The sequence below is a fragment of the Lactuca sativa genome, chromosome 9 (assembly GCF_002870075.4).
Source record: "Lactuca sativa cultivar Salinas chromosome 9, Lsat_Salinas_v11, whole genome shotgun sequence".
NCBI lineage: Eukaryota > Viridiplantae > Streptophyta > Magnoliopsida > Asterales > Asteraceae > Lactuca > Lactuca sativa.
In genome coordinates, this window is record NC_056631.2 from 101,183,575 (window position 1) to 101,195,032 (window position 11,458).

General features: G+C 35.7%; 1 protein-coding gene across 1 annotated transcript; it reads right to left on the minus strand.

The window, feature by feature from the left end:
* Positions 1 to 3,924: 3,924 nt before the first annotated feature.
* On the minus strand, positions 3,925 to 7,497 carry LOC111915058 (E3 ubiquitin-protein ligase WAV3). The gene is made up of 2 exons (XM_023910764.3): positions 6,956 to 7,497; positions 3,925 to 5,949 (listed from the first exon to the last, which is right to left on the minus strand). The coding sequence occupies exons 1-2, from the start codon at positions 7,178 to 7,180 to the stop codon at positions 4,135 to 4,137; spliced, it is 2,040 nt and encodes a 679-aa protein (XP_023766532.1). The 5' UTR covers positions 7,181 to 7,497; the 3' UTR covers positions 3,925 to 4,134.
* Between the last annotated feature and the right edge of the window lie 3,961 nt (positions 7,498 to 11,458).

Here is an 11,458-nt window from a genome sequence, read left to right on the forward strand (position 1 = left end):
AAAAACTGTAATTAATTGGAATGTATGTTTTTTTCTTGTTTTTACATTTAGTGAAATAACCCCTAAGCAGGCATAATAAAACAGTATGTATTTTGGTACATATAGGTACACGTTTTACAACGTTTTATAGATATATAGCTTAAGTTTTATTGTCAGGAATATGTTTTTTTATTGTTGTTTTGACCATCAATCCTTTTATACATAGCAACCAAATGTGTATAATGCTTGTTATGTATATGTACAAGTGTACAACGGTCGTCATGTCAATATATTAACAAGTCAAACAAATTCAAAACAGACTTCAAAACATTTCAAGTTATACAATGATTGTGAGGTGCTGGGCCTACTTTTATATATTTTATTATTTATATCATCTAAATTAAAATTAAGAATAAAAAGTTATTTAAAAAGGTAAATTTGATAAATATAATATTTGAAATATTTATAAATGATGGTATTTTAAACTTAGGTTTTACAATAGGATTATTATAATAGCGATAAAAGATAATAATTTAAAATGATCATAAACCTTAATAAAAAGAATTTGAATAAATATGATATTCTAGAAATTATAAACATCATATATTATATTTAGATATTTTGTATAAATATAATATTCTAGAAATTATAAACATCATATATTATATTTAGATATTTGTCACATAACATAACAAATATGATGTCATGATATTTATTTAAAAGATATCTAAAATTTTCTAAAATTCTAAGATAATAGGAATGTTTTTACTATGATAGAGGAGTGATTCTTGATTTTCTCCTAATTCATTCAAAATAATGTCGCATCGGCTTCACATTAGTTTTTATTATCATTTCTTTTATATTTTTCCCAACACAAAAAAAAATAAAAAAAAAATAATGTAAACATTATTTTATTTCCAACCTATTCAATGTATTTGTTACATCGTTATTTTTAATTCAAGTAAATCAAAAACTACAAAATAAAATAAAACATAACATTATTTATTTAATTAAATTATAAAATGTAAATTAAAATAAAAAATTGTATTTTTTTTAATTTTTTTACTCTTAAAATAACACTTAATTAGAAAATCACACTACAATAACATTAGTTACATCCTAAAACGACAAACGGAATAACAAAAAGAACATACTACAAACGAAAAACAACAAATTAAAAAAAATACTTAAATTCTAAAAACAAAATAGTGATTTTTTAAAATATTTCATGCTGCCTCGCAATGAAAATCTTTCTTTTATGGCGTTCAAGATGCTCATTTTTTGTTGTGTTTTAAACTTTTTTGTCAAAAACTTTAGGCTCACGGGTGTTTATTTTGTGGGTAAAACGACATTAAACTTTTTTACTTTTTGTTGCATATTTTTCCATTTGGGAACAATTTGATGTGTTTAAAGATCTGAACCCCCAAAGTGTTGTTTAAAATGATCCATGAACTAATCGCCAAAAATATGACGATCTATGTTGAGTAACCTATCTATTTTCTAAAGTATCAAAGAATGTTCTTATCAACGCTACTTCTTTGATTTAGGACCACTCTGCGAATACAATTGGCCTATGAATAATATCTATTTTCAAATTTAGAATTGAAATGTAGAGATAGTAAGTAAAATGGAATAAAATTGAAGGAAGAAAAATATAGTTTTAAAATGGTGGAAGAATGTATTATAATAGGAAATTTTATTAGAAAAAATATTAAAACATTCAAAATTGGAGCATCAGATTCACGAGTCTATCAACCCGCATATTAAAACATTCAAAATTAGGCTGGTCGATGTGGGCAACGCCCACACCGGCGTTTTTAGATAAAAACAAAGAAACAACGTTAAATGAAGGTGGTGGTGGCAACATGAAGCAACCGCAGGCGTATAGCGTCCAAAAACGGTGAATGGGGTAGTGTTTGTGCGTTATAACGCCCAAAAACGCTCATAGGATGTTGCCCATGCCCAGCACTCTTAGAGCGAAAGGTCGGGACTAAACTAAAAAACCAAAACGACTTGTTGTATACATAAAATTAATTGTGAAAACTGACAAGTTTTTTCAAGGAAATTTGTAAAAAAAAATTCTTATTTTTTGCCCTATTGACTTATGATGGTGAGAAATTTGTATTTTCAAAAAGTGTTTAGATTAATTTTTGTAGTTTATGATGGGGAAAGTCAATAAGTTGTTTTTTAAAAGTGTTTGTATTAATTTATAAATGTTTTAAAGGATATTTGACTTTTACAACCCGAAAGTTAGACAAAATTGCAAGAATGATCCCTATGGTTACGTGGAAATTATCAATTTGAGCCAAAAACGTTTGAAGTAACATTCATGGTCCAAAGATTTTTATTTTCTTGCCACTTTGATCCAATTTACTTTAAACTTTTTTGTAAGGACGACGGTGGGTTTGGCAGTCCGACTGGCTGTGCTGGTGTTTTGTGACAAAATAAGAGAGAGAGAGAGAGAGAGAGAGAGAGAGAGAGAGTTATTAAGGGTGAGAATTTGGTGGGGTAATTTCTTATTTTTTTTTAATTTAGAAAAATTTTATATTAAATAAAAAATAGAAAATGAAAATGTATACGGTAAATTCATCATTTTAAGAAAAATCAAACGAAAATGAACCAAACTCGCAACAAAATGATATTTTTTGGACCATTGGTGCTAATCCAAATATGTTTTGCCCAAAATGGTAATTTTCGACATACCACATGTATCATTGTTACAAATTTGTCAAAAAGTTATAAGGAGTTTTGATAAGTAAGAAATCATAACATACAAAATCTTTTTTTTTTTTTGTTGAAACACCCTCTAAGTTATAATATATTTTGTTGAAACAACCATTATAATTTGTTTGATTTTTTTATATATGATAATAAATAAATTATACTTGTATTTAAAAGAAATATAAAAACCAATTAAAATGTAAAAATATATTGTTATAAAATGTATCTGTCACTCTTTGATGATGGAACTAAATCAAAATTTGATACGAAATGTATATCTTGATATCAAATACTTCGTTGAAAACAATGCATTAATTCATCCATAGATCGATAGAGAAGATGAAAAGAGTCTCATCCGAAAATGTTGGTTTTACCCTCCGACGGATTTTTTTTTTCCTACGGTGCATTCCGCCGTTCCACCTTTATCATGCTAAACAAATGAGATTCCAACACCTTTAACTAGAACATAACAACACAAATCAAATAGTTTAAATTCAGTTTATATTACACAACCTCCGGATAATTCTTGATTAAATATACAAAAATCAAATACCAAAAAACTTGAAAGAACCAAAAACCTAGATAGCATTGTGGTGGAACTTGAAAACCGAGAACCAAACGTCGAACAAAACCAGGTTTATTGAAACTCAAAACCACTTGAAAACCCAACATCGAACAAGATAAGGTTTATTTTCTGTTCAGTTTTGGCTTTAAGCATAAACCAAACCAAACCGATTCATGTCTATCCATATCAAATTTTATTTTATCTTTTAGGTGATTATCTTATACTCATACATACCATGTTATTTGCTATAGAGTTTGACTTATGTTTGAAAGTATATGGTATTCCCAAAAGTTGAAATACCTTTTGTGAAAGCATCTTAACATCATTATAACACTTTAATAAAGCAAATATACGTGGGATATTTGTTTGAAGTCAAATGGGCATTATGGAAATGACATACTAGTACCAAAAAGTTTGGCCATGATCATGATGGGTGGCATTGTGGCATGGGCCATTATTGTGCAACCAAAAGCCAACAGTCGTTCAATTCAATCATCCTCATCCTCAACTCAATTAACCAACTTTCCATCATGCTACAACATCTCATCATTGACTTCTTATATAATTAACTTAAATTCACGAATATTCATGATTTTCAAGTTACCATTTTCCAAAACCAAGCAATACATCCAAAATATATTTAAAACATTATGTAAAAGTTGTGAAAGAATAAGATTGCACGTATATATATTCATTGTTACATAACCATAAAGATAAACATATACCCCCAAAAAAAACCCGGTTCAACTTATGTACATCACCACAAAGGCACAAAAGAAAACAACATTATAACCCAAAATACAAAATCATGAACCCTAATTCCCAAAACCATTTATTCCCTTTACACAATTATATTTCCCTCAAACCCCTCACCTAGGTCTCGGTTGAACCGGTCGAACCAAATTAGCCTGAGACCGAGTCAACATCTGAGTCATCGATGGAGTCTGATACGATTGAACCAGGCTCGAACCATCGGTTGAGTCCCCACGAGCTGTGGCTCGTTGCCATGAATGTGAGCTCAAACCCGATAAGATATAAGCCCGACCCGATGCCTCGTATACATGTCGGCTAGCCATCCTCTCTTGCATTTCCTTAAGCTCAGCATCTAGAGCCATACAAAGCCGGTCTCCTGACCTAGCCGACACGGTTCCCGATAGAACCGCCCGACACCCCTCGAGTGCACCCACGGCTCGTGTCAAATCACCTTCTTCCGCTGCTTCTCTCGCTTGTACCATGGCTTCGGCTGCTTGTAACCGGTTCCTTTGTCGATCAACTTCAATCGAAACGACGTTTTCACTCCCGACTTTTTCCGGTCTTTTAATCGTAACATCTTCGGTTTCTAATTTCACGGTTTCCTTCGTGAAGGGATCGGTGTAATAGCAACGTACTTTGAATAACGAAGAAGTCAACTCTTTTTCTTTTGGCACGTTGACCGAGACGAGAAAATCGCGTTCCTCATCCGCGTACATATCGCCCACATCGATGATGCCGGATCTTCGATCCGGCATCAAGTGATTCTTGTAGCTTCCGGCTTTTAAAGATTTAAGACGAATTCCAGGGTTTTCGGTTTCGATAATCAGTTGTAAACTTTTCACCACAACACTCAAAAGTCCACCAATACATTGAGCAAATGCATCTTGAATCACACTTTCGGTTTCAATAAACGAAAATGTCCCCCCGGAGATCTCGGAAATCGAATGCATCAATGACGCATCGTGATCCGTTCCAAACCCGAATGTATGGACCGGAATCTTGATTCCGGTTCCGACCCCAGGAAGAAGTAATTGATAGTTTAACCGGTTCTGGCCACCGGAATTGGAATTGGAATTGGAACTGGCGATTACAGGTACGGTATAAGTATCTTGTCCATCGGATAACAATATTATACTCGCGACCGGATTTTTCTCACGGCGGTCTTCCATCACTTTCCTACCCTTCCTCAACCCTTCGGCGATATTCGTGCCGCCGTTTGCCGCCAGAGAGTTAACGGCTTGAAGCGCGTGTTGCTTCCCGGAATCCGACATTTTCCGTAGCGGAAACAACCGGCGGGCAGTGGAGGAGAATGCGATCACCGCCAGCCGGTCCGCGGGCCCAAGGTTTTGTATCACAAAACCCATAGCCCGTTTAAGTAACGCGAGCTTCGTGCCCGCCATACTACCGCTTATATCAAGAACCGTTACAAGGTCAACCGGGGCGCGTGGGGCCCGGTTGACCACAGTTTGACCAGGGTTGATTGAAGTAGAAACCGGAGCTTTTAGGTGGATCAAAACTGTAAAATCATCGGTGGTGGTGAACCGTGGGACCGCCGGAACTTCGGTGTAAGTTTCCAATTTTACCCTTTGTGAATCTGATCCATTTGATGTGGTTGTTGAAGATTGGAGATCTAAGGGTTCATCATCGTTGAAGACCGGCGGCTCGTTCGCCGGAAAAACAGCAGCGGTGACTTGGCGGTTGGAGTTGTGTTGCGGCGGAAACTGGCGGATCACCGCCATTACCGGATTATTTAAACCGGTTGAAACTTGTAATGGGACTTCTTTCCATTTTGCTCGACAAATTGGACAGATTTGGTTGCCATGTTTTACATTTGAAGAAATACATTGAAAATGGAATGAATGCGAACATTCTGCTGTGAAAATTGCTTGACCTTCTCCCCTTTTCATTGATGTCAAACATATTGTGCATTTCTGAAAATTGACATGAGTCGAGTTAAAAATATGAAAAATAATAACTTACTTCCATTTCATTTTTATATATTGTCTTTTTCTTAATACTTTACAAAAAGACTGTTTTTATGTTGTAATAAGAAAACAAGAACGATTTTGCTACTCCTACAACTGTCATAAAAGTCAAAAAACATCAAAAAGACACGAACAAAAGAACAAAACAACCGAATCGAACATAGGGTTTGACGTAAGTTTTTGGTTGTTTTTAGAAATTCCGTCTTATTGTTTAATTCTTTTAGTTGATTATTAAGTTAAAAAGATAACACAGTCAACAAATGAGGCCGTTTACTTTTTGCACGAGGGGTATAATTATAATTATAATTATAATTATAATTCTCTTATATTGACAATGAAATGTAAAATGTGAACAAATCCCCGAAATAATTATAATATATAAAGAAGATGTCATGTTTCAACGATTAATTAATTGGTTTAGAGGACCATTTATTCGTTAGACAAAATCAAAATTTAAATATAGTATATGATGTTCTTGCTGAGAAATAAACAAACCATCAAGTTTCTTCTAAATTGGCGTAAAAACAAATAATACTGTTTTGTTGTATTGTAATAAATAACTTTTTTCATTGGTTTTTGCTACATCCTAATTTTTACTTTTTTTAGGCTTCCTGTTATAATCTTTTTATTTTTCTTGGTTTTTGTTACGTCCGAACTTAACTTTTTCTTCGAATAATAATAAGGTCAAAATTAATAAAGCAGGCAAATTTTCAAAAGATAAATCTTGATTATGAACGCAAATTTCAAGAATAGCTTCTAAGTAAAACAGAAGAGTATACAAAATCTAACCCGACAAAATTAAAGAAAGAAAAAAATTATATCTCAATTCTTTGTTTCATAAACATTTTAATCGAGAGAAAAATTAAAACACCCACATGATGATATGAATATGAAACTCTAAGTATAGTTGATTAGATAAAAATTTAGAAAATGAGGAGTATTAAGAACAAACCTTAGAAGACCTGCTAAAGCTTTTAGACAAGCGTAAGGCCGGAGACCACGGCCGAGGAGCAGTGGCAGAGCCTCCGAGGCTCCGCTGGTCAGACGCCGGAGACAACAACGCAGCGTCGGAGCACCTCTCCGATTGGGGTGGCGAGACGTCTGCATCAGCCGGAGGCACATATACACACAAATTAGAACCCAAAGCCATCTTCACTTTCCTCCATTTACTCCCCATTTCACCAAATCCGTTGGAATTAAAGAAGATCTGGAAGTGGGTGATGAGCAGGATTAGGTGAAATTGAAGGTGATAAATGGGGGTCGAAGAAAAATTGGGGAAAATAGGTGAATAGCACGAAAACCTAGAAGGGGTTTTAAAGAGGTGTGGAAGGCTATGACTGAAGAAAAAGGGGGTTTACAATTCAGAAGATAATGAATGGTGATGGGGTTGATTTTACAAGAAGTGTGTACTCTTCTTGGCGGGCATTTATTGAATTCGATAGAGGGGAGAGGAAGAAGGGAAAGAAGAATGATCTCCTCTTTCTATGTCTATTTTCTTTTTATGGGGTATTTTGTTGACTTTGGGTTTTTGAGTTTGTGGGGAATATTATCGGAATAGTACAAAAGCTTTACCCTAAATTCTCATCCACTAATTTTTTTATTTTTTTATATTTTTTTTATTTTTTAATTTTTTTTTTAGTATTAGTAAACAAACTAGCAAGAAACTAAAGAAACTTACAAAGTACAAAGCATAAAACGGAGAGCTACACCAATCAAACTGATTAACATAATTATAAAAAGATTTATACTCAATCCAATTATACACGTTAATAACGGGATATCAACCGACGTCTTTAAGGGAGAGCTCCTCGAATTATTGAACACCAAATTGTTACGAGCATTCCAAATCACCTGAATCATTGTATAAATAGGGTTAAACCAAGTTTCTTCCTTTTTTTTCCATGAGTTTGGGCATTCATAACTTTTAAAATGGCCTATCTACTTGAGGGAGGAGAAGAAAACATCAAACTTCACTTGTGTAGCCAACTCGATACCTATACCGAGTAAGAGCACTTGAAGAAAACATGACCGATAGTTTCTTCCTCATCATTACAGAAAGGACAGGTAGTGCTATTTAACGAGACTCCAGACAACAACAAACTATGAGCCACCGAAATCCTGTCAAGTAACATGCACCAAACGAAACAGTTGATCTTGATGGGTACCCAACTGACCCAAAAAATATTTGTAAATAGTTATCCACCACAATCTTATTATCCATAAATCTTCTGCATGACTTAAACTCCCCGAGACATCTCCTTTCTAGATCCACTTATCTGGATCAGAAGATAGTCTTAAATCTACCAACAAATAACTCAATATCGAAAGTTCAACTGATTCCTTCCCTCTTATTGGGTCTCTCTTCCACAACCATTGAAAGTTTACTCATTATCAAAAGACAACCTTTTGGATAGATAATTTTTTAGAGATTCAATGTTATACAAGGATGGAAAATAGTCCTCAAGGATGACATCCCCAAACTACTTATCTTTCAAAAAATAAGTGGAATTTCCAACTCCCATATTTCTTTCGAACAATTCCTCATATATCAACGCTCCAATCTTCCAAAATCCATATAACATTGTAAATTGAAAGCCATGTACCCGGAATCCCACTCTTCGCAAAAGATTTACCGTCAATTTCACTAATATTATGAAATGCTTTGATGCATGACGATCAAAAGGAATTGCTTTCCACTTTCAAACGTTACAACCATTTTACAAGGAGTGATAGATTTAAGGATCTAAGACACCCTACCTAAGACCACCATTATATTTTGGCTGAATCACAACATTCCAAGCCACCTAATGGATTTGTCGGTTGTCAAATTCACCATAAAGAATCCTTCTTCTAACACCATCCAATAACTCGATAACCTTTTTAAGGGCTTTAAAGAGAGCAAAGTTATAAAGAGGAAGGTTGCTCAAAACATAATTAACAAGCGTGAGTTTACCCCCAAAGGAAAGATTCTTAGCTTTCCGTATTGAGAGCTTGTTTTTGAATTTCTTAATAATAGGAAGACAATTCCTAGTAAGCTTCATGTTTGCACCTATGGGAAGACCATGATAGGAAAATGGAAAAATAATGGCCTCATAATTTAAAATATTAGGAAAACGGTCAATATCAATAAACTCCACTCCTACTCCAAAGACCTTACTATTAGAGAGATTAACTGTCAACCCGGAAGCTAGATAAAAGCATCTTAGCATTCTATTTAAATTGATGAGATTAATTTCGGATCACTCTCCCACAAAAGTTATGTCATCCGCATAAATAATGTGAGATAGATAGGGTTCGTTATTAGGTTAGGAGATACCTTGAAAGATATGATGTAACATCCAAAATTTCGAGGCCAAAAATTTCATTTTAAAATTTAACATGTAATAAAGCGTGTTACTAAAACATTGTCAAAGTGACATTAATTATAAAACATAAGGTTATGTCTCAAAACAATATCATCGGAAACAAAGAAAATCATATTACGATCCCAGAAAAATCCAGTGCGGAAACCATGTGTGTGATGTGTCGTTACGCCGTCGGCTCTTTCCCCTTTGACGAAGAGGTACCTGAAACCACAACTAAAACTGTAAGCACGAAGCTTAGTGAGTTCCCCCATCATACCACATAACATATAATATCATCGGTATCTTTCAACCGGTAACAGCCGTCGGTATCTTTCAACCGGTACTCATCATCGGTATCTTTCAACCGGTACCGGGGACTATCTCACCCCCTATCGCTAGCATACAATAACGAGATATGAACATACAGTCTAGCATAACTGGGTACTGACCTACCCTACTGTCCTAGAGACCGATGTCAGGGAAAACTAATTCCTACTACACACAGCATATCATAAAGGCATATCTCACAACCAAAGCGCATAACCAAGCCAAGATAATTATCATGAAGACAATCATCTACTAGATACTCCTTTTTGGTGGGCCGGCATTGTGGCCTTAGACCCACCCCAACTGGAAGGTAACTCACCTCAAAAGGCTGGCTGCTGAAAAGCTGACCCGCAAATGTTCGACTGCTGCTCCGGTGATCCTCCGGCTATATTTCCATAAAACACTTAATCAGACATTGATACTATTCCTAGGGTAAAATGACTATTTTACCCCTGACCGATTCCAAACCAAAGTCAATTCAAAGTCAAAGTCAACTTCCAGTTGACCCGGCTCGCCGAGTTGGCTTTCCAACTCGTCGAGTCCATATCCAGTCGATTGTCCTTACTCCCGTCTCTTCTCGTCGAGTTAGGCATTGACTCGTCGAGTTCTCTTCCTAACTGATACTCAATGGTCCTTCATCCGACTCGCCGAGTTGATCTTCATCCGATGAACACTCTAGACTGTGACTCGCCGAGTTGTATGAACAACTCGTTGAGTCTGTTCTTGAGGCAAGAAGATTGCCTTGGACCCGCCGAGTTAGGGCATTGACTTGCCGAGTCCCTCCATTGTTGAGTCTGGCTTCCGACTCACTGAGTCCACCTATGGCTCATTGCTCTATTCATGTACTCGAAAGGGGAAAAATCGGGGACTCACGACTCAACTCGCCGAGTCCGAAGAACAACTCGCTGAGTCGCATACATGCAATCTCTATACACTCGATTCTGCTTGAATCCAGTGCATTCCATTCATAGATCTGGGTTCCTAGGGCTCGATTAACACGTAAAGTTTCTAACTTTACGTGTATATAATCATCAATGGGGATTTTAAGGCTCAAAACACACTAAAAGGGGTAGATCTAGGGCTTTCATGCAATATGGCCCCATAAAGGTATTAGATCTAGGCTCCTGGAACTCGAACATAGCCAGATCTAGTGGCTATTCAACCCATTATGATCCCTATTCTACTATCAAGCTTGGAAATGGCTCAAAGATAGCTTTAATGGTGTTCTAATGGGGATTTGAGCATAGAAACAGAATAGATCCGAATTGTACCTCAATGAACTCTGGATTAGGTCCTAGATCCTTGCTCTTCACCTTCTCTTTTGGTCTTTCCTTCCTTCTCTTCTTCAATCTTCAAGGAACAAGCACAAAAACACTTCAAATCACAAGGAGAGGGTTAGGGTTCGGTATAGGATGCTCTGAGGGTGAAGGATACTAATTTGGGGCGCATAAGGGGGTTTAAATAGAGTGAAAACCCCTTAAATTAGGGTTTCTTCCAGACTGGTGGACTCGCCGAGTCTAGAGTATGGACTCACCAAGTCGCTAAATTAAACGTGCTCAATATCCCATCCCTACTCGGCAAGTCTAGCCTACGACTCGTCGAGTCCAAGGCTAAAAATGTAAAATACTCAGATAAATCATACATACCAGGAACCAGGTGCTACATATGATGATCACAAGCTTCCTTAAGAGCAACTATAAGTCCCAAAAGTCGCTTGACGTATCAATCTAATCCGCTTGATGGTGCGGAATCCCAATCAAGAGAATGATGCAAGATCAAATGGA

What these genes read in the sequence shown, in the direction of transcription:
- LOC111915058 (XM_023910764.3), bottom strand. Translation starts at nt 7,180, where the DNA reads ATGGGGAGTAAATGGAGGAAAGTGAAGATGGCTTTGGGTTCTAATTTG. An exon ending in GCTTTAGCAGGTCTTCTAAG is followed by an intron (nt 5,950 to 6,955) that starts GTTTGTTCTTAA and finishes GTCAATTTTCAG; the next exon opens with AAATGCACAATATGTTTGAC.